At 41.1% G+C, this 22,730-nt stretch overlaps 4 protein-coding genes across 5 annotated transcripts; 1 reads left to right on the forward strand and 3 right to left on the reverse strand.

Annotated features, from left to right (window-relative positions):
* The first annotated feature begins 914 nt into the window (after positions 1-914).
* LOC132999630 (phosphopantothenate--cysteine ligase-like) lies at positions 915-3,733 on the forward strand. The gene is made up of 4 exons (XM_061069346.1): positions 915-983; positions 1,616-2,138; positions 2,222-2,325; positions 2,799-3,733. Exons 2-4 carry the CDS (start codon positions 1,619-1,621, stop codon positions 3,123-3,125), a joined length of 951 nt encoding a protein of 316 aa, XP_060925329.1. The 5' UTR covers positions 915-983; positions 1,616-1,618; the 3' UTR covers positions 3,126-3,733.
* utp3 (UTP3 small subunit processome component) lies at positions 3,345-8,280 on the reverse strand. Of its 2 annotated transcripts, XM_061069345.1 has the most exons (16): positions 8,106-8,280; positions 7,708-7,795; positions 7,052-7,108; positions 6,910-6,966; positions 6,716-6,818; positions 6,554-6,622; positions 6,326-6,447; positions 6,087-6,242; positions 5,921-5,992; positions 5,416-5,456; positions 5,232-5,328; positions 4,886-5,008; positions 4,650-4,789; positions 4,502-4,568; positions 3,750-3,857; positions 3,345-3,589 (listed from the first exon to the last, which is right to left on the reverse strand). In XM_061069345.1, the coding sequence occupies exons 1-16, from the start codon at positions 8,120-8,122 to the stop codon at positions 3,500-3,502; spliced, it is 1,407 nt and encodes a 468-aa protein (XP_060925328.1). In that variant the 5' UTR covers positions 8,123-8,280; the 3' UTR covers positions 3,345-3,499. The 2 variants fall into 2 exon arrangements, with proteins under 2 accessions (XP_060925328.1, XP_060925327.1); XM_061069344.1 differs by having other exon boundaries at positions 6,554-6,818.
* Positions 8,281-9,649: 1,369 nt separating this feature from the next.
* On the reverse strand, positions 9,650-15,218 carry fam83e (family with sequence similarity 83 member E). The gene is made up of 6 exons (XM_061069179.1): positions 14,757-15,218; positions 14,204-14,350; positions 12,144-12,268; positions 11,925-12,069; positions 10,634-10,825; positions 9,650-9,838 (listed from the first exon to the last, which is right to left on the reverse strand). The coding sequence occupies exons 1-6, from the start codon at positions 15,216-15,218 to the stop codon at positions 9,650-9,652; spliced, it is 1,260 nt and encodes a 419-aa protein (XP_060925162.1).
* A 1,061-nt stretch (positions 15,219-16,279) lies between these two features.
* On the reverse strand, positions 16,280-22,729 carry emp3a (epithelial membrane protein 3a (MAM blood group)). Its single transcript, XM_061070376.1, has 5 exons — positions 22,630-22,729; positions 18,299-18,407; positions 17,768-17,870; positions 17,527-17,667; positions 16,280-17,126 (listed from the first exon to the last, which is right to left on the reverse strand). The coding sequence occupies exons 2-5, from the start codon at positions 18,374-18,376 to the stop codon at positions 16,951-16,953; spliced, it is 498 nt and encodes a 165-aa protein (XP_060926359.1). The 5' UTR covers positions 18,377-18,407; positions 22,630-22,729; the 3' UTR covers positions 16,280-16,950.
* Between the last annotated feature and the right edge of the window lies 1 nt (position 22,730).

Raw genomic sequence — 22,730 nt, forward strand, 5'->3', positions numbered from 1 at the left:
AAAGCGATTCCGTTTTTGTAAAAGTGAAAATCAACAAAACATGTGGAAACTGATACTGCAACACAACCATGTATCACAGTTTGTGTTGTGATTATCTATTCAGCAGTGCAACAGCGCCTCTTGTGGGTTAATCATGAGTACTGCTAATGATACACAGTGACAGTATCGTCCAAAAAAAAAGATAAATAATTTATATCAGAGCATTTACAGTGATAATGACTGACCCCTGCCCTTTGTTCAGACTGAAACACACATTGACGAGTAAGGCCTTTAACCTCTTAACATTCGGGTGTAATCGGGTGAAATGGTTTGCATCGATCGAATCACAAGAACCTTAGCTTTCCAAAGATATGTCGCATCAGTACCTAGCGATACAAAGCAGTTTAGTAAATAATAACGTTTCACTCTTAACAGTCAAAATCTCACACCTCCATATTACAAGGTATAATTATTAAATAATGTAGAAATGTCATAACAAGTCAATATGTCATGAAAAATTGGATGTTCAATCCTGAACCTAGAAGAAACTCAGCTTTTAATTTTTCCATTTTTAATTTTTCATTTAATACTATTCTCAATTATAAAAGCTATAGAGTCAGTGAAAGACACTGGCTCTCATGTACTGATTGAGTGTAACAAATATAATGAACGAAAAAGGGAATTAATATCAGGATAAAAGACGAAAAGAAAAATATGACATTAAAACATTTGTTAAGAAAGACATCAAGGAATATGCATCTTCTAATGGACTACTTAAGAAAAACAGGCCTAAAGAAAATAGATTTTAGTTTAGTCTATTTTTGTTTGCTTCCAATCTACTGCTCCACACTCCAGTCCAAAGGGTGGCGGTAATGCAGCTATAAGCTATGTGCCAACTGCTAATAACCAGAAGAAGAAGAATCTGCAGCATAAGAAGAAGACGCTGGTTTCAGGAAGTGCAGAGGTAGTTGTGAAGCTGCAGGAGAAGAAACTGAAGAAACAAAGTAAGATACATTTTATTAATTTCTCTTTAAACTTTATTATAAAACAAGTGTCACATTTTATTTTGTTCACTTTATTGTCACAGCGGCTCATTTGTGTTTCCAGCAGCGATTGACGTCACATGATGATGTTGCACAACAGTGACTTTGGGTTTATCTATAACTTTCTGTGACGTGACAGTTCCCAGCACAGAAAAAAACTTTCACCTGTGTTATCCATACACTTACTTTATGCTTCATAAACATTTGGAAGAAAGGAATATCAATGTACCTTTTCACATATTTACACAACAATCACATTTTCAGAAGGATCTGATTTGTTTTTACAAATATTTAACAAAAACAAAATCTATAATGGCATCATTGTTTTTGAAATTCCGCATATGCTATGCGTACCTTTTGGTATCTCTATGCTACCAGTTGTTATATCAGCTGAAATTATGTTACATTACTGCATCTGTGTCATATTTCGTTTGTATATCCCTTATTTATATATTTCCATCAGAGGTTATAAACACTGACTGCCTCCACAGTGGACATTATGCAACTAACCTGATGTTGATATGCAGTTTATGTGAAGTGTAACTACTATGCTGCATCTATCTTCTCCTCTGATAGCACCTCTCTCTCATCAGGTCATGGCTGAACCCAGGATATCTTCCATTGATGGGAAGTTAGCTGAAGAGTTTGCCGTTCCTGCCCATGTTGAAGAGGTCAAAGCAAAGATGTCTGCCTTTGCGACCAAGCATGCGGCAGCAGGTCGCCGGGTGGTTCTCATCACGTCCGGGGGCACCAAAGTTCCCCTCGAGTCGCGCACTGTCCGCTTCCTCGATAACTTCAGCAGCGGCAGACGAGGATCCTGCTCGGCAGAGTACTTCATAGACTCCGGCTACGCTGTCGTCTTCCTGCACAGGCACCGCTCCCTCTACCCTTACACTCGAATGTTCTCGACCATAAATGTGATGGATGCCCTGCAGCTCACATCTGGCTCCTCCGGTGAAGTGCTAGTTAACCCACAGGTGCTTCCTAACATAGCCAAAGTGCTGAAGAAATACCAGGAAGTGAAAGATGGCGGACTTCTCCTGCCCATCGAGTTCAGCACTCTGTCAGAGTATCTGCACCTTCTCAAAGCAGCAGCACAGGCACTCAGCACTATAGGTACAGATTAATAACAATTCACAGGTTGAAATCCTTACTGATCAAATTATTAATTTGTTGTCCAATGTTTTTTCTGCACTTAGGACCGAAGGCCATGTTTTATTTGGCGGCAGCTGTGTCTGATTTCTATATCCCAGCATCTGAGATGCCTGAACACAAAATCCAGTCTTCCAATGGTCCTCTTCAAGTGAGTAGGAATGCTGCTGTACATTCAAGATTTCATTTTCTAATTTAGACCGAGGTGGCTGTCTGGTTCTAGGCATGGCAGTGTTGATTTTGTACATGACATCCCATACGTACAATCAGTACCAGTTTTATTTATGACTATATACCTGCAAAACAAACTAGAATGGCAATCTTTAGAATGTTTAAAATTTAAAGGGTTCTTCCCTGAGCCATCACTCCTGTAGGTTTTGTGTCATGTTACTTTAAAACGAAGAGAAGAACAGGGGTGAAAACATAGTCTCTTTGGTGGAGGTAATGACATTCTAGTCAGCCTAAGCTTAAGTAAATGTTTGCATACTAACATGATAAACATACCAGCTAAGCAGGTTAGCATTTAACTCAAAATACTGCTGTGTCTAAGTACAGCCTCACAGAACAGAAAGTATGGCTTTTGACTCAGTCCTGTTATTAATGAGATCTTACTCTCTCCTTCAGCTTAGCTTGAACATGGTCCCTAAGATACTGTCGCCACTGGTGAAGGACTGGGCACCTCAGGCATTCGTCATATCTTTTAAACTGGAGACCGACGCAGCCATCCTGTTGGACAAGGCTCGTAGAGCTCTGAACAACTACAGGCACCAGGCGGTGGTGGCCAACGTACTGGACTCTAGACGGGGTTACGTGGTGGTGGTGACCCCTAAAACTCAGGATGAGCTGATCCTCACAGAGGAGGACGTGAAGAATGAGGTGGAGATAGAAGAGATGATAGTGAGCAACCTGACATCAGCACATAACAGGTTCATAAATCAACAAGTGAGTTGACAAGTCATCACCTGCACATCTGAGTCAGTGATGAGCTTTAAGATGTCTGTTCTCTTCCCGGATCCTGAGCTTAAATTCAACCTTCAGTTATTGTTGTACATGTTTGTCATGTGGTTGCATAACCTCAGTGATAAGTATATCTGCAAACACGACTGCCCTTTTGCAATATGAGCCTCATGGTTATAGACCTGTCTCTGTACTATATCAATAAACAACATGTTGACAGTTTATAAAATGTTTATTGAAATTGCTCATTTTGATATACTTTCAACAACGGTGACTGACAGAATGATTCAGAGATATTCTGTACAATCCATTGACATTTTTTCAATCCCATGGCTACGCTTTGCAGCATATGTTCGATTCCCTCTTGGTTACTTAAGTTTGGTGCCCTTCTTGACACCAGCACGAATACCAGACATCTCTCCACTGTACCTCGTCTCCTCCCGACGAACCTCACGGACCTGGCAAATATAAACAACAGATTCAGTGTTGTTCTTGAGAGTACCTTATGACAGATCACATATTCGTGATTTATACTGATGAGCCGGGAGACCGGAGGCTTTATCATGTACTTGATTAACAGTGTAATAAAAAAGTTAAATCCATGTGCAGAATACAAACCTGTCCCTTTCTGCGGATCTTAGCCCGTCTGAACTTCTCTCTGTGCTTGACTCGGGGATTACGGTCAATCTTCTTCCTCTTGGGTGTGAGCCCCTTGTTCTTGGCCATCTGTGGAGTTGGTAGAGACACACAATCAGCATAAATGTTCATGTAACAAAGCCCGACGTGGAGTACATGCAGTGAAACAGCATGAAGGGCGCCAGACATTGACATCTATTGAAAAAGTTAATGTTTTGAGGTCATCTCTAAAATGTCTCTTTAATCTTCCAAGCCAAAAGGGAAGAAGATCCCAGCGAGTAATGAACATTCAAAGACGCAAGAGCAGCGCTGAAGGAAATTAATTTTATTATCTTCCTCTGATGCACTTGTAGCTTTCAAGTGTATGCCAGACATTAGCTGCTGTTTGAAGTTGCAGAGTGCAAACTCAACTGTATGTCCACTGTGCTCTACTTTCTAGTACCACACAGCTGGATATGAGGTCACATACTACAGAGACACTCCAGCAGGGGGCGGCCTAAAGTCACTAAAAAACTAAGTGAATGTTTAACCTTCTTAGAGATGTGCCTCCCAAATAAAGAGAAACCCAACGCTGTTGTAAGACCATACAATATCAATTCAGTGTTTTTTGTCTAGCATTAACATATATTCATCAGTAGTGTATGATGACTATTATAATTCCTTCAGGTAAATGGCTGAGAAATGGCATAGTGTAATACTGATCTTTGAATGTGTGAGTGGTTGGATCTCAGTACCTGGTAAGTGATTCCTCTCTTAGCATCTGGATCCAGCGCTTCCATCTCCTGCTTATCTTCCGCCAACCTGCAACAAATTGGCCATTTATCAAACCATTCCCATTTCATTTGGTCCCAACAGCCATTTGCAACTCAAAGTCCTACTTACTCTTCTTCATCTTCTGGGTTTTTGCTCTTTCTCTTCAATTTCAACCGCTCCTCCACCTCTCTGTAGAAACGCAAAGCTGCTTCATCGTCCAGGTCGGAGTCAGAGTCCTCCTCGACCTCAGCCATAGTTTCTCTGGAACCCTGCAGCCAATAAGTACTCATGAGAATACTATTTTATATTAAACATCAACAACAGAATCAAACGGAGTATGGGAAATTGGCTGAAATGAACTTCACCTTCTCCTTCTTACTGGAGACTCTGGTCTTCTTGCCCTCTGCTGGCCCTTTGTCCTCACCAGCTAGAAGCTTGTGAAACTGTGGTGCGAGCCGAGCATCCACTTCTCCCAGCTCATTGATGAGCTGCAGGGAAGATGTTGAAGAGTCAGACAGACAAAGGGTTCCATCCATGTGAATATGTTATAGTTCTTCATGCTGTGTCCCATGATGCTGGTAGTGTTTTATCCCAGTCACCGTCATTATTTCCACTGTCAAAACTAAAGAGCATACGAGCAGTGTTCCTGACCGCTACATATTCATGGTGGACACACATTTGATAAAACTGAGTGTCAGTGAGGGGACTTACATTTCTGTAGGTGAGCAGTCTCTCAATCACAGGATGGTTATGAGCAGGGACTCGTTTAGCTTTCAGCACCAAGTAGAAACTGATGTTTGTGCAGTAACTGGTAAGAAACAAAGAACAGTCATTATTCAGTGGAATATCATTAACATGACATTACAGTTTAATGTAAAATTTAAGTACAACTTACTTGAGATAAAGTTGCTGTTTTGTCTTGATGTAGTTAGCACCCTGTAAAAACAGGCCAAAAGGTATTTAGATTCATAATTATTACCTCCACCAAGGAGGTTAAGTTTTCACCTGTGTTTTTTAATTTGCTAGACATTTTGTGAAGGGCTGGGGCAAGAACAAAATAAGAACCTGTGTAATGTTGGATCCAGATCAGGGGCTGATCCAAGAGTGGAATTCTTGCCCATTTGATTGCAAAAAACTATGCAGCTAAAATATTAAATGTTTCTTGGTATTACCCAAAAGCCTTTAACACAGTGCCAAACACCAAAGGGAAAAAATTATGTTTCGCGAGTTCACTTCAATGAGCCTAATAAAATAATAGTAATCATAATCAAATAATAGTAAAGGAGTAAATGGATTTGATGAATTTTCTTCAATTATATTTTCAATAAGGATTAACGGACTTTCAGAAATCCTCAAAAGTCAGTCTGGTGAAAAATTCCCAAAAGGCTAGATGCTCTCACCTTTCCTGGTGGGATCTTTCCCTCCTTGACCATCTGCATGAGGGGCTGCAGCTCATCTGTGAGTTCAGTGAGCTGGACACATAAAGCACAGACAGAAATGATGGTAAATGGATCAATGGTCAATGAATCTGATGTGGTTACACATGTAAGTTGTAGGTGCCTATACCTTTGACTTGAAGTCCTCAATAAGTTCAAGCAGCTCTGGCGAGTCTTTCTTCAGAAGTTTCAATTTTTCCTTCTGAGACATCTGCTTCAGGTCCTTCACTATTTTCTCCTCTTTTTCAACGGTTTTCTTTTCATCCTTATTCTCGTCAGCAAATTCCTAAGCACATACAACAACAAAAGGTCAACACAGCATCATCACAACAATGCAGCTCTAAACGATATATTTTCAATAAAAAATACCTGAAAAAAGTTTAAATCATAATCCTCCTCGCTCAGATTTGCAGCCAGTCGGTTTTGGATATTTTTAGCCTCTTCTTCTTCCTCTTGTTCATCAGCTTCCAAATCTTCATTTGATTTCCCTTCTGTAATAAGTCAATGTAAATGTTGCATCAGCAAACATGATCCATTCAGGTGATACAATTATCACAAAATGCCTCAATAATGCAGCCGGAGATTTAAGATGCTTACTGGTGATTGTATAATCCGAGTTGTAGAAGATCTTTTTCTTTTTGCCCCATGCCATTTCATTTGGAAGGTCTGAAAAAAACAAAACATAATTATAGTTAAACAGGCTTGTACCACCAAATACACCAAACTCTTGAGTATATAAACAGAGAACTTTGTGTTTACCATCATCTTTTCTCGCCTCTAAATCACTGTCCATGTCTGTCCCCTCTTCCTCTTCTTCCTCCTCCTCCTCTGACTCAGAATCATCCAGGGCCATCACCTCCTCCTGTAAAAGGCAAATGAGCTTGAATTTGCTACCTGGGCTAAGAGAACCCACTGAGGGTGAATCCAAACAAGGGCAAAAACTGAAAAATCACCTCATCGTCTATTTCCTCCGAATCACTCCCCATCTGAGTCCCAAGGGCGAGAAGTTTCTACGGCAAAGAGAAAATAATATACGTGAGGTAAAAACCGCACCATACACAGAAGTTAAGATAATATCTTATGAGTTGAACTTACTGCGATCTTCTCATCGTGAAACTCATCGATCTTGTCCTTTGTGTACTGAGACGATTTCTGAGAGAAAGAGAGGAGGCAAAGGTCAAAGTTTGAATGTTGAAAATAACAACCACAGCACGAAAGCAGAATTAATGTGGTGACAGTATGTTGATAGTTAATACGTCTATAATGTATAATATAACAATTTGGCATCAGATATTGTCAGATACTGTAGAACAGAAACAGGGGTTAAGTGTTACAAATCTTTGAATGTTGTATTATCTCACAGAGCTTCATGTCCATTTTACTACTGTTGTTATTATACCTCTTTAACAGACAAGAAATGTGGATACAAAAAACACAGGGAGCACAAGCCCAAATTAAGCAATTACCCTTTTTGTACAAGACGACTAACACTACTCAAAAGGGAAGGAAAACAATGTGCAGTCGAAACACATTGTCGTGTTTTTAATGATGTAGCCACAGCAATAAAGGGTTTTAGTTAGAATACACAATTGGCCTTGAATTATGGTAAATTATCTTGTTTTATGGATATTTATTTAAACATATTGGCTCCTGACTGTCACATTTAATTCCACCAAGGAGGTTGTAACTTTGCAACTGTACATTTATTTGTTGGCTCGTTTTTTTGTGGATACTCTGCTGAGTCTTCTCACCTTATCAGGGACAGGCATGTTCTTGTAGGCTTCAGGATCATCTTCACCGAATCGCTCAGTCTTTTTGATTCTCGGCGGCTTTATAATCCTGAGCAGTGGAGGAGCAGAGACACAGGAGTTTAGAAACTGAGAGAATGCATCATCACACTGGAGTCTTATATCTTCCACTTCTCCTCTGGTGGATGCAGGACTTGTTTAGCACAGATCCAGGACCCGTCACACTGAAAACCACAGTCCTGCACTGTCTCTTCAGTTCCTAGATCAAGACTATGAAGATATTTAGACCTCAAATAGCAACAGTTTCCCCCAAAACTCCTACAACTCTTAGATTTACCATAGCCACTAACATCCAGGTTAAACTATACTAACGTGAGGAAGCTAACTTTAGCCAAACTCACCTTTTAGCTCGAACCATTGTAGAAGTCACACGTGTTCACCGCACGCAGATAAACTAAAGCAGGACGTGAAAACAACAAAGTTTAAATCCGGAGGTTAGAGTTAAATAAAATGTGTAAATATCCAGCTGCTTTCAGATGATATGATTCCACACTGGTCACCATGTGCTTCCGTGATCTCTTCTTCTGCACGGTCAATCTGAGTCTACAAAGAAGGTTGAAAGATGCACAGCGCCGCCTCAGGCAGGGGAGTGTATGTACATTATTACAGTTAAGTTTAATGTTTGGTTTACAGCAAAAACATAACAATTCGAAATTCTCAGTTACAATAAGTTCAGAGTCAAATACACTGTGATACAATGTGCTCACAGGGACATTCAGGCAGACAGGATCCAAACCTTAGACTGTTTGTAAAGACGGACACGTTTTTACTTCTTTTCCAAATGGTCGGAGGAAGTGGAGACGCGTCATCCATCTTTTCATTCACATTGCAATTCTTATTCATACAAGAGTTGTTGAAGTGTTGGGTCGAGCTCTTGGAGGCACATAAGGAAAAGTCAAAAGTCAGATACACGTCTTGTCCTGTAGATGTTTCTCAAAACTTCAACCTCCTGGTGGCGCCATAGGAAAGGTCAGAGGATCACCAAATGCATAATGCAGTGAACACTGTCACCCATCATGGCCCCTAAATAAATCTCTATCTTCAGACTGTCATCAATTCTCCTTCCTTCTGACACCAATATTTTAATACTCTTATTTCCACAACCCCAGTCTGACATTGTCTCTCAGGATTTGAGAATTATAATGTTTAAGTTGTAGCTTAACTTTTCAATGACATATCATCAAGTGACATCACCCACTGGACATGTTGTGTGGGTCAGGATTTTTAGCTCAGTCCTGCTGTTTTATTTTCTAGTGAAGATCTTATTGGTATCTTACCTGCACATTTAAATGAACCTGACATTAAGTGTCTTAATCATGTTGTATAATAGTGCAGTAGGTCCAGTATGTCCAAACCTTAATACTGACAAATAAAACAACTACCAACTTTAGCAGATCTTTGTATTCAGTGATAATCCCCACATTCCTATATTCAACCCATCATAATGTATCACTGACTTTAAATTTTTCTGCCAATTCATCAGCAGCTTTTGTTTTCTTCTCCCTTGCCTTTCAAGAATCCTACAGAAATCTACATCAATTGCAATTTGCAGAAGGGTTAATAAAATCCTACCTATTGGACATTTTTATTAGAAAGTGTAAAATTTCTCGGTGGCAAATCTGCACCTGAAGTTAGAGCAGCTATTCGTTGTGAAAGGTTTTATTTATTTAGATATGAAGTAAACTACAGTACAGCACAGCATAAAGTGAAGCTTCTCGTAATCAGATTCAGTGGGACGTCACATCAACATTTAAAACTGTAACACATCCTGCATAGTAACCAGATGGCTTATTTTGGGTAATTAACACTGCAAAAGGTCAAAACCATCCACTGGCCGCCGCCTGTCGTCAGGTACAGAGGTGTTGTTGCTCTTGTATTTTTGTTCTCATTCTTGATCCCCTAACTCCCTCTCTGCCAGCGACCTCCTCCAGTCCATATTCAGACCATAGCCAAAGCTGCGAGGCCTCTCTCTGGGCAGAAGGTTTGTTGGAGTTCTGTACAATGCCGATTTCAAGTCATCGTTCCTCTTCTTCATCAGAGTGAAAGCAGGCGTCATTAAATCGGACTCTAGGCACTGCCAAAGAAACAGAAACCAATCGTCAGAACATCAGCCTGCTCTTAACAATTTTTGTCAACAATTGTCTTATCTTATTTTCTGTATATTCTAATCTCATCTCATATCAGGATTCAGCCACTCCCCCTTGCTCTGCATTTCCTCGTTCCACAAATCCCATCACCTACCCACAGACGCCCTTGCTTTCCATTGAATCATTAATCATCCAGTATATCTACCTGCCCATTTCCCGTCCCTGACACCAATGATACGTTAAATGTAATGATGCTAACTTTACGAGTTTGAGGCACTTTTAGATTACCTAAAACAATTAATTACTTTGTGCACGTTTTTGCAAAAAGATAAAAACTTAAAACGAAACTGACCTTTAGAACAGTAGCTACAACAGTTAAATGAGAAAAACATGTTTACGTTTTATCACTTTCTGCCTTGTATGTATGTATGACAGGCCTTAACCTGCATCTTCCTGAAATTGATCTATGTATCTCTAATTTGCTAAAAGCAGATTGCATTTCCTGTTAACATAATAAGGAAATGTTAAAATATCAAATTTCCACATAAATACTGGAGTCCTCTGATCATTCCTATAGAGCAGCACAGCTTTTAAAACGTTTTCATGGTTATGTGTCAGGGAATCTCAGCATTTGTTGAATTCAGCGGTGCTGCAACAGGTTGGGCAAAGCAAGTAATTACCCGAAGCCCTGGTCAACAACGACAATTTTTTGAGAACCCCATTCAATTCTACGATTGGCTATGTATTATTTTACCACAGCTCACATAAGTCTGCACACTTACACTGGCCTTAAACCTTGGCACCGGGACTCCTTTCCCGTCTTGACCTGTGTCCTGTGTGTGTACACTCAGGTCCTTCATGGATTGGCTCAATTCCGACACAGCGGTGTTGGATCCTTTCTTGAGCAGCCATGAAGTGCTTTGCTGAGGCTGAATCCTCTTCATGATGTCGCTTAGAGAGCTGGAGTCCTCAGACTGTGGCACCCTCAGGATTAAGGGTTTCTGTGAGAAGAGAAATGCTGCTCACTTTCCACTGGGACTTTGCACATCGGAGGTAAAACAAATGTTTTGATTGCAAAGGCTGGTGACTTACTCTAGAAGATGGTGTGTTCTCCACTTTGGAGCCAGTTTCATCCTTGCTGATCTCGTCCTCCACACAGAGAGCCCCCCTCGATGTTTCTCTTCTCTTATGAGATGAAGGTATGATCCTGCTGTGTGTCGGTTCTGTTGTTTTATCACCAACTCTTGTTGACATTCTGTCATCTAAATTGGTTCTCTTCTCTGTGGAGAGTTGCCTGGAAGTTTTTTCTAAAATGCGTTCCACCCTTTAGAAGAAAACAACATATTTTCATTTAAATGTGACATTTCCACAACAATTCAATGTGTTTTCTTTATCTTGTGGTTGTTACCTCTTCATTCTCTCTGGGGTTAGATCGGATGGTGACGGCTTTATATTGCTATGAAAATCATCAAGATCAAAAGGAAGAAATGGAACATCATCAGAAAACGAACGTCAATACTTTGTCTATATATTTATGCTGAATCAAGGCTCACTTCAGTGTTGTTGATTTTTCTGACACGTGGTTTATCACTGGAGAGGAGTTAACGTATACCCTGTCAAATACAATAAGAGCTCAGTAAGGTCCTTCAAACAATGTATAGATCATGATTATAAAAAACAGCAATTATATTGAATAAAATTTTCAATTAAAGGTAAATCTTACTCTTAAAAAAAGACTCACTCATGATGTCTTAAATAGATTCATTTAACAGGGTTTTCTTACCTTTTTTTATCGAAAAACTGGTTTCTACTGTTGGTAAAATCATCCATAAAGGGTGCATTTTTATTCAACAGCCTGTTATTCCTCGGTGATATTTCCTTGAACACGATTTCCTCATGTTGATCTATAGGACTCTCAGGAAAACACCTTTCTGTCTGGACAACGCCCATGGCTTCCCAGTCCAAGAGAGAATCAGCAGGTGGAGATGGAGGGTTGATAATCTCACGGTCAAACGAGAGCTTTTTTTGGAAGCGTAGATCTGAAAAGTCTTTTAGCCTTTGAGTCACAGGTACGTGGGATCCTGCGACTCTCGATGTGTTTGCGACGGAAAGCGAAGCAGCAAAAAGGGTCCTGAACTCCAGGTCAAACGAGTCCACGACTGGGCCGTGCAGGACGGTGATCAGCTGCCGGTGCAGGTGAGCGTCGGTCCACGTGAGGCTGCAGAGAACAAAGACGTGTTTACAACTTATTTTAAAGGAAAGGAAGTCAAAAATGAAATCATGCTTGTTTACCTGTAGCTGCCATGAATAACTGTCTCCAAATCCACCAGAAGGAACTTGTCTTTCATCTCACCAACCACCGTCCTTCCCGTCCTGGAACAGAAGGCTTTCCCTCCAAGAACACGGACTCGGATGTTCTGAAAAATCACAAGATCAAGATGTAACTGAAGACTGAATTACATTGAAACTTGATGATGGAATTCAAATAATCAGCTCCATCATGTGTAATCTTTTGTTTCATACACAATATTTATAGATAAACAGGCTTGGTCAATTGGGTTTGAGCCCAATGCTCACGGGAGCATGCTAACATGGCCCGAGTGACAATACCAACATTCGGCCATAGTCATCGTCTTATCTCTGTGAGTTAACAGCCACTTTAGTAATGATTAGTTGTTTCCCAGCACAAAGTAAAAATGACAGGAAGGTCTATTTTCTCTCAGGTATATGGTCATGAACCAAATTATTTAACAATTTGAAATTTGGAGCTGTTGATGCTACATGATGACAAAGAGGATGATGATAATTAATTAATCACACAAGCTGAGATCAGAAAAACATTTCAAAGCTCTGGTTTGATGGCAACAGTTTGTAGCCACTGTTTAAGATGTGGTTAGGGCCCGCATTAAGATTTTACAATACGATACAAGGCTGCGCTATGATTCTTTACGTCACGATACGTCAAAATATGATACAATAAGATAAGACATGATACAAGATATTTTATTTACCCCTCAAGGGGGAATGCCACCTTAAGCGTAAGACATACAACAGGCTTAAGAAAATCATGCATGTGTCAAGGCAATAAAAATATATGTGGAAAGCACAGTAGCATCAATGTGAAATCAACATATTCATAAACACACTACCTATATATATATATCAATCAATCAATCAAGTTTTATTTGTATAGCCCACATTCATAAATCATAATTCGTCTCATAGGGCTTTAACATGGTGTGACATCCTCTGTCCTTAACAAGAGTAAGGAAAAACTACTAAAAACCTTTTTAACAGGTAAAAATATGTAGAAACCTCAGAGAGAGCCACATGTGAGGGATCCCTCTCCCAGGACGGACAGAAGTGCAATAGATGTCAAGTGTAAGAAAACATCATCAGGATTAAAGTTTTTAGCAGCATCGATGAGGGTAAACATTTTTTCAATACTACATGTGAAGCAGTCCTGCTGCAATCATAGTCTCTGGTCAGCAGCAAGATCACGATCCAATATATGTATATATATACATATATATATGTGTACATATAGTTCGACCTTCCTCCTAATCAACAGGCACAGGATCGGATTTTATGCTGATTCCCTACTTTCTCAAGAGGGTGGGCTACACATTGGAGCAGTTTTGACCTAAACACCAAGTCAACCATTTATACCATACATTATCATAATAGTGTAGAACTACTGCTAGCTAAAGTTGAGCTTTTACAATTAAGTGTGTACTTATTGAAGGTTAAACTGAAAACCCCTAATGTTTAATTGTGCTCTACTAATCAAATTAGTCAGAATTTGTTGATGAACCAAATACAATTTTCATCTTGAAAATCCTGATGAGTTTGAGAGTCATTCGAGTTTATTCTCAGGGAACCTTGGATATCTTAGCCAAATAGTAGAGATATTTTAATCATGATGTACCAGTATAATTAAGAAATTAAGGAAGTCTGTAAGATCAACTTTAGACACTGATGAAGACTATACTATAACGTATAGGATTTACGAAGATGGTATAATTTGTTCCTTACATCAGGCTCAGTTTTCACACCTTAATGAAACCACTAAATGCTGTGCAACCAGTTCAACCACTTCCTGTTAAAAGCACAAGACACATTCCTAGACGCACTTCAGATTATTAGACACGTATGCAGTGTGTCAGGTTTTTAATGATACTGATCTATGCTCACTCTCAGTTCATGTAGAAAGCAGCCCCATTTTGTATCTGTAAGACTGGTTGTCCTTGATTTCCACTAAATATAATCTCTGGTTCATTCATTGCCATGTAAACATACACACACAATGATGGCTGCTAGGTGTGTGTGTTTGGGTGGGGGGGTAAACTCACCGGATGATGCAGCCTGTTGAGCGTGAAATCCTCCTGAATGGATCTCTGGTTTAGGATGATGTAGACAGGGACGGCCCGGGAGGCAGCTTTGTGTAAATCACCAATTATTGCACCATCTGTTAAGCTGTCTGTCACAATGGCAATTACCTGCACAGCACACCAAATGTCACTCAGCCTGTAATTTGCTTGTTAAAATGGTACAAAAACTGAAAAAACTACATAAGTAAAACTATCAGTAAAATTGTGATGAGAAAAATACTCTAAGGAATTATTAAAGGTGTATTTTAACATTGCATAGGTGTAGGATGCTTCTGGTATAACATTCAAACCGAAGCTGTGCATTAGTTTATCCTAAAATTTTAACATTACAAGGAAGAACAAAAGCGTCAAATCTCACAGTGAAACCCAAATGAAATATTTTCTTTTCAAACTATAACATTTCAGAATTCGAAAATGGTCTGGTATTTAAGTTTCTATCCGTAAGATTCACATATGACTTCACCTCCATCCTTAAAACATTTTCATTAACACAAATAAATCTGTATTTGCATACTCGGGTGGCCCTTTGCAAGTGCTGTCGTATTATCTCTCTGACGGGGGGTTCTCCCTCAGAGGGTGGGCTGGTGTGGACTGTGATGTTCCCCATCGTCAGCCAGGGCCCCTTCTCAGGCCAGCCCAGGTCAAGGTCGGGGGCCGGTGTGTCTGAGTTGCAAGGGAAGTAGGTGGAGCAGAAGTCCTCCATCTGTGAGAGGCCTTCTCCTCCATCGTCTTCCCACTGCACCTGGTTGCAGTGATAGTCCTGAGCCCAGCTGCCTATCTGTCGGACCTCCTCAGGCGACAGGAAACAGCCGGAGCGCTCTGTGCCGTTGGAGCTGTAGAAGGTCTCCGGTCCTGCGCTCAGGAGCCTCTCCACCACCTGGCGCTCCCTCTCACTGTAGAGGAACTCTGGAGAAGACTCGGTGACCTCCAGGAATATTACGTTCTCATCGAGGCTCTGCTCCTTAGAGTTGGACATAACTGCAGTCTGGTGTGTCTCCCAGGGGAAAAGATGCTCCTCTCAAAGTTCCCACTAGGGACTGCAGTTGTGTGATGATGAGAACATACAAGGCCAACTCATGTCATCCTCAAATCCCAAAATTATTTCCTCATTCATCCTTCTGGATGAAAAAAAGTCACTTTTTCCTGGTTGGTAAGAGTTACCCAGGACCCAGATGTCTGGATATTTCTGGCTTGTTGGAATCACGTTGCTCCTTAATGATGAAATCCTGCTCAAGGTTCACAAGTTCAGTCCTGAGCCTTTTCCCCCAGCTCATGTTGACAGGAGAGAAACATCCACAAGTTGAAATGATCAGCTTGATCAAAATAAAAAATGAAAGCAACAGGTTGTGAAACTCACCTCCCAGATCAACTGTCAGGCTCAACTATTTCTCATGAGCTGTTAGACACTGTGGCTCCTAATGTGTCTCCTCCCCTGAATGTCATCGCACTACTCTCAACGCTTCCACTCCTTGTTACAGACATTGTTCTCAGATTCCAGAGGATCTGTGCAGCTGACAGGTCGGTGCACTGCTCACACACATGATCACTATCCTACCGCACCTCCCCTGACCTCCACAGCTACTTGCCTTTCAATAAATTTTGTCTCTGATTCTCTGTCTTCCTATAAACCTATATTATATTGGAATGAACCCTTGTGTGCAATAACAAAACACCATTTACCTAACACTTTTCCTTTTTGTGGGAATACCTTTGCAAACCTTGCCCCCCCTCCAGGCGGTCAAGCTCCTTTTCCTCTCTGTTAAAGTAGTCAGGGGCATGCTTTCAAAAAGTAAACAGAGAATTCCACCAGACAATGACAGATAGTGATAAAGACGGCGCACCTGTTTTGCAGCCACAGCGTCGTGACGAAGGATTGCACCTGCACTATCTCACAAGTACAGCACTCAATCCCAATCAAAGCAAGGCCTTACACAGATTTAGCCCTTTAACCACAGTAATGCTCTGTGGTAAAGATGAAGTGTTGATACAAATAATAGTGACAGGAACCAATGTTTTTTTTTAATGAGTAAACACACATATGTACAAAAGTAATTCAGGCACAATATTTTCACAAAAATTATTCATTTATGATCACCGACCTGGAGGTTGTGTTTTCATCTGTTTGTTTGAGTTAGAAGGATTGTGCAAAAACACTACTAAACCGATTTTCATGAAATTTTGTGGAGGAATGGGATATGTATTAAGGAAGAACCTGATAATTTTTTGTACATATCCTGGATTTTCTATTCAGTTTCTTAAATATTCCAAATTTTTGTTGATTTGTCAGAGAATAATTAAGAGATCTGGGTGAAAAAAATATCTGACATGTTTGGCACACTGATGCTTGTGTGAGTGCGTAAAATAACATACAAATGAGGATCTAGTGAATTTAAATGTGGCTTTGTAAGGAGAGAGTCACTCTAGGTTCATAATATATCTCTGTCAGAATCCTTAATGAGCTTTGTGTCTTACAACACAACTGAGTTCTAGTAAATTTCTTTGAGTTGTTCTTGAAGGACAACGAGCTGCCCTCATGATGACATAATGTCCCGCATTCCGTGCAGCACGTTTGGGTGGATCTTGAGTCAGAAAGAAAACACCACCTTAAAGAGGTATTTCATTCTCAGTCGTCTTTTTTCCTTGCTTTACTCTCAACTGGGTGGTGACTGAAGTGGGAGGGGACTCCTATTAAGAGCTTTCTTCCCTTCTCACTGCTTCTTGCGCAGGTGGATGTACAGGACCCCACTGACTAGGAGCAGAGGGACGCTCAGCCACGCCAGGATGAAGCAGTAGCCAAAGTGTCCTTTGCTCTGGTCTCTGGTGTCATTTAGGATCTCCTTTCTGTGGAAGGTGAAGATGAGGCAGGCGGCAAAGTCTGTGAGACCTGCAAGAGATATGAACACGTTTTTAGTAAAACATACACTCTCTTCAAAAGATAGACCTGTACAATCTACTGTAATTCAGTTAAACAGATCAACCATTAAATTCACCTTTAGTTACCTGCACCAAGGAGATTATTTTGTTCATTTAATGGCAGGACTATGCAAAAACTACTGAAAGGATTTTCACAAATCTTAGTGGAAGGATTGGGCATTGGAAAGATATGTGGCTCACTGATGTGATTTGAAAAATGTTCGCACTACAAGGAGCTCTAAAGAGGAATAAGCCATATCTTATGCACAAAACATAAGCATACATGTAAAAAGAATTCTGAGATGAATGCAAAATGTAAAATGCTGTCACATTTTAATTTACAGGGTTAGATGAAGGAATAAGGAAAACACCTGCGAAGCTCTGACAGAAGCCTGTGAAGTAGAAGAGTCCTCCTACAGACATGGTGATGAGCTGGCCCAGAAAAACCAGGAAGGAGATACAGGAAAAGACCACAGAGAGAACCATGAGGGCCTGGACCGACTGCAGCCAGTCTGAGGGAACAGGTTCACACTCATTCATACAGACACAATTTACATCATCATCGTATAAAGAAACATGCACAAACAAATGTAGGTCAGCGGGATCATTTACCGCTTTCGTTTGTAGCAGCACACAGCCAGGTGTCTGTGGAGTTGTCATGGAAGCAGTTATACCAGAGGTCTGAGATTTCCGAGTCATCCCAAATCCACCAGGACTACAGGGAAGAAGAGAGGAAGAAAGAAAGAAAGAAAGAAAGACGTTTCTATGCTGGATCAGATACCAAAAAGAGAGTATTCCTGTGACTTCATGCATACAACTAGTATTTTGTTTTGCAGCATTAATTTCCCTCTTTGTCTCTGGTTGTGGCTCGGGAGGTAGAGAGGATCATCCATTAACCCAAAGTTTGTATTGTTCGAGCCCCGGCTCAACAGACAACTTTTGCAGGAGACTGAACCCCAAATTGCTCCTGACTACTGCAGTGACACTGTCAACTTGTGCTGTGTGAAGCTCTTTAAGTAGAAAAGCGCTACGTTATTCTGTCCGTTCACTATTGAGCATTAAGATCATACCTGGATTAATAGTGACATCTACTGGCAAAGTGGCGACAACACAAGTTACCAGCCCATTGTACGTATATCTCACCTTCTCCACGGTGGCGATGAGGAGCATGGCCAAGGTGACCAGATGTAGCAGAGTCAGGGATGCGAGGAGGAAGACCATGGCTGCCCGTAGATGTGGGAAGACTCTTTTCCTGTGTACAGACAGTGTTGGGGAGTAACGGAATACATGTAACGGCGTTACGTATTTAGAATACAAATTATGAGTAACTGTATTCCGTTACAGTTACAAATTAAATAGATGGTATTCAGAATACAGTTACATTGTTGAAATCAGTGGATTACATGACGGTACTTCTCTGTTTCACGAGTTTAATCACTGTCTCGTAAATCCACCGGAGGCAAAGCCCCCAGGAAGCAGCTGGAGACCAGGGCTGCCGTAAGAGCGCCCGGACCCCGGCGGCGAGAAGAAGCCTCACCGCGACCGGCTCGGGACCGTTACAGGCCCCGGGACCGTGGCTCTGAGAGAGTTCCGTCGCTACCAGAAATCTACGGAGCTGCTGATCCGCAAGCTGCCCTTCCAGCACCTGGTGAGAGAAGACCGACCTGCGCTCCCAGAGCTCCGCTGTCATGGCTCTGCAGGAGGACAGCGAGGCACGCAGGGTTCACACCGGACGCTGAAGCGCCGCTAAAATAATATCACCCGTTGACCCAGAAGTATAAAAGCATATAGTCACTTGTTGCTCCAACATTAACTGCAACAGCGTCCCAATTTAATGTCATCCATCTTCAAGAACTTCTCCGCTGTTTGCTCCGTTCAATGTCGGGTGTCGAGGGTAAATTACGTGTTCTCCGCCCCCCCCCTCTCTTTTTATCTTTATGACTGCATGTGTGTCTGTATGGAGGGGGGCATTTAATAATGTGATCGGTCAAATTGGTAAATTTAAAACTCCAGGACAACAGAAGGGGAATACAAACTATGGGATGCATGCTTTATCATTTATATCATATAAAATATGTCATCAATATCGTTTAAAATCATTTTTCAGTGTGTTTCCTGGAGCGATACGCTCGGGTCAAGCGCAAAAAATAGACCCGACGCCGAAACGATCGCTGCAAGGCGCGAGGCAGCCTTGGCGCAGGGGGGGTTCAGCCTCCGGTGGGACCGGCACAGAGGTGGGAGTGGATGGGAGCCGGACAGGGCTGGACTGGGAGAACAAAACGGCCCGGGCATTTTTTGGCTCAGACCGGCCCACATAATTAGCCGAGCACATCTGCCATTAAATTGACGTAACTTGTGTCTTCTAAATGTCTTAAAGTAGCTCATATTAAAAGTACTTAAGTATCAAAAGTATCTGGTGTTGAAATGTACTTAAGTATCAAAAGTACAAGAACTAAAATTAAAAATGCAAAGTGCTTTTTATAGTAGGTCTATACAGACACAAAACAACCCAAAATGTTTCTCCTCAAGATTTATCTCAACTGACTGAAAAATTACAACAACAATATGAATATAATGTATATAATGTATAATTTTACCAATTTTGAACCCTAGATGCTGAGGTTCAAATAGTAATGGACCAGTGCATCTGAACTTCTAATTAACTATAAACAAGTGCCTCTTGTGACCTGCACATCTCAGGAGGGAGGGGGCAGCGAGCGAGCGAGTGAGCGCGCGCGAGAGAGAGGGGGGGGTGCGCCGTGGGTAGAGGCGTGCGACGCCAACCTCCGCTGCTCAAGTAACGAGCCAGTTTTGAGAATGTATTGAAAATGCGCGCTCACATGTCTGCCTCCACTCGCTCATCATTGTCGAGTCCTCCTCGCTCGTCTCCCGGCGCACCTGCTGCTGCTGGGCTGGTGAACCCGGCACCACATAGGTCCGTCAGTTTGGCACATTTAGCAGCCTCCACCTCCAGAGACTTCAGCTTTTTTTCCCGATGCTTCTCAGCGCCACCCGGGCGTTTTTTTACTCTTATTATCCATTAAGTTAAGTTTCTGTCTCAGCAGCAGCCAGTCCCGCGACTCCCCCCCGCCAATGCCATGAGGTCCCGCCCCCCCCTGGTTTGTGTTGTGATTGACAGCACTGTCAGGGCTCTCTGAGCCTGTCAGCCCATGATTGATTGACAATGACAAACAATAGACCAATAATATGTGTCGATGCTGGCAACACACTGCTAGCCCTCTGTAGCCAATTGGCCGGCCCAATTGGAGGGAATTTAGAGAGGAAGAAGAGAAAAAAAACAAAACAACAACATAGCGGACCAGACCGGCCCACATTGGGTCAACGGCCCACCGGGATTATGCCCGGTATGCCAGATGGCCAGTCCACCCCTGGAGCCGGACATCCAGCGGGCCCGCAGCATCGGTGGAGAGAGAGTTTAAACTGCTGCTGCTCCCCTGACTATAACAACGCCGCAATCATACACTTAAAAAATGCAATACAAACCGGAAGTATTCCAAGTATTCAGAATACGTTACTCAGATTAGTTAATGTAATGGAATACGTTACAGATTACATTTTTGTGCATGTATTCTGTATTCTGTAACGGAATACGTTTTGAAAGTATCCTTCCCAACACTGTGTACAGACCATGTGATTATAGATTACAAATCAAGACAATTCCACCTGTAGAGTCCATTCTGGCTAAGTCGGTTGGATTCATATAGAATCAAAATAGCAATGTCATCAACCATTTGCGTTAACTTCCTTGCATGTCATTTAAAACAACCAGCAGTTTCCTTGTGGCGATGAGACAGTGGACTCTTTGTCTAACTCTCAGGGAGACTCGAACCTCTTTCATCATGATGCTCCACATCTACACTGACAATCTCTGCTCATTTATCGAGCCACAAGCCCGACTGGGTGGGGGATCTCCAGAGACTGTCCAGTCTCTGAGGAATACATCCCATCATCAGTTCACTACCACCTCTGTGAACAGGCATGTAGTCTGAAATTGTATCTGCATATGGTTTTAAATGGGTCTTCTTTTTATAATTGACTTTCAATCTATAATTCATGAATCATTTTATTATATAAACTTGAAAAGTCTATTTTTGTAACAATCTTTAAAGTACTAGTATTATTACTTAATCCTAATTTCATCAGTATGTTATCACCACCATTCCTTGCAGATCCAGTATCACAACTTCGTTTGCAATTTATTTATTTAATCTATCATCCTGTCGTGTTTTAGGTGTGTATTTGGATCCCTCCTTTTCTATTTTGTGTGTTTTTTTAACCTTGTATTTAATTGTATTTTGACATATCTGGCTGCAATGACAATTTAATTTCCCTCTGGGGATCAGTAATCTATTTATCTATCTTTCTATCAAAGAGTGTGATATTATAGATTCTAGATAAAAAAAATGTAATTTAGCAATGATTAGAATAAATAGATAGAAAAATTACAAATAATAATATACATTGTAGGAGAGGCAGAAAACACATTCGGCCAATTCCAAGCCTCCACTTAAATATTAAAATCTGAAAATACAAAACAAACAAAGAAAATAAGGGACCTCCTACGAGAGTCAACCAATTCACAATAACACGTGATAAAAACAAAGACAACAACACAAATGATGATAATACACTGGATGTGTCCTTGTGGCTTGGTGAAGTGTTCAGATAAATGAAGTATCCAGTAATACTCATCATATCCTGTCTATGTTTTTAATCACAAATTTTTGAGGACGTCAGCACAAAAAAGAAGAAGTCACATTATTAATAATAAATTGTTCTGGTTTCACTTCTTCTTAATCGCTGTTGAGATTAGTAAAGACAGATGTTGCCAAACCAGAATAAAGTACATCAGGAATTTCTCTAAAACATGAATATAGTTTTGTTTAAAACGGACTCAAAATTAGAAAAGGGTTAAATGCACAATATAGTGTATTAATTGTTAATATTGAATTTTCGTTTCTGTGGCCTGAAAGAAAGACTGAAGCTTTGGTTTCACAAATATTAATTTAATCAAATCTCGTAATCCTACAAGTGCTAGATTTAAACGTTTAACTTTCTTGGAAGCTAGAACTCTTCGCCGTGCACATGTTTGTCTTTCCCATCCAGCTCTGCCCATAGAGGGAAGTCACTTTTGCTGTTAGATTGTGGACAGTTGAGGGAGGCATGCGTTTGATTACATACTTCTACATCTGCTCTACGTAATCCCTGGAGGTACCTGGCACAGACAGAGCAGGAGCAACACCCACGTAAACTCACAGAGTTTCATGGTGGAAGAGCATCTCAGACGCTCAAACAAGAGTCCTATTAGCATTTGATCGCATTTGGGTGTGACCTGCAGCTCATTGGGCAAGAGTTTCATCACGCGTACACTAAGTTGAGTCAGTGACAGCGAACCCAGGCTCATTCATTCAATGTAATTCAATACAACCAAGATGTTTTAATGAAGTTCTTACCCTTCAGCTTCTCTTCAGGTCAGTGGTGGCCTTTGATTATTTGTTCTTTTTCTGCTGCTGTCCTCCCTTCGTCCCCTTCCTTCCCTCTCAGACGCCTCAGC

The sequence above is a fragment of the Limanda limanda genome, chromosome 4, assembly GCF_963576545.1.
Source record: "Limanda limanda chromosome 4, fLimLim1.1, whole genome shotgun sequence".
Lineage (NCBI taxonomy): Eukaryota > Metazoa > Chordata > Actinopteri > Pleuronectiformes > Pleuronectidae > Limanda > Limanda limanda.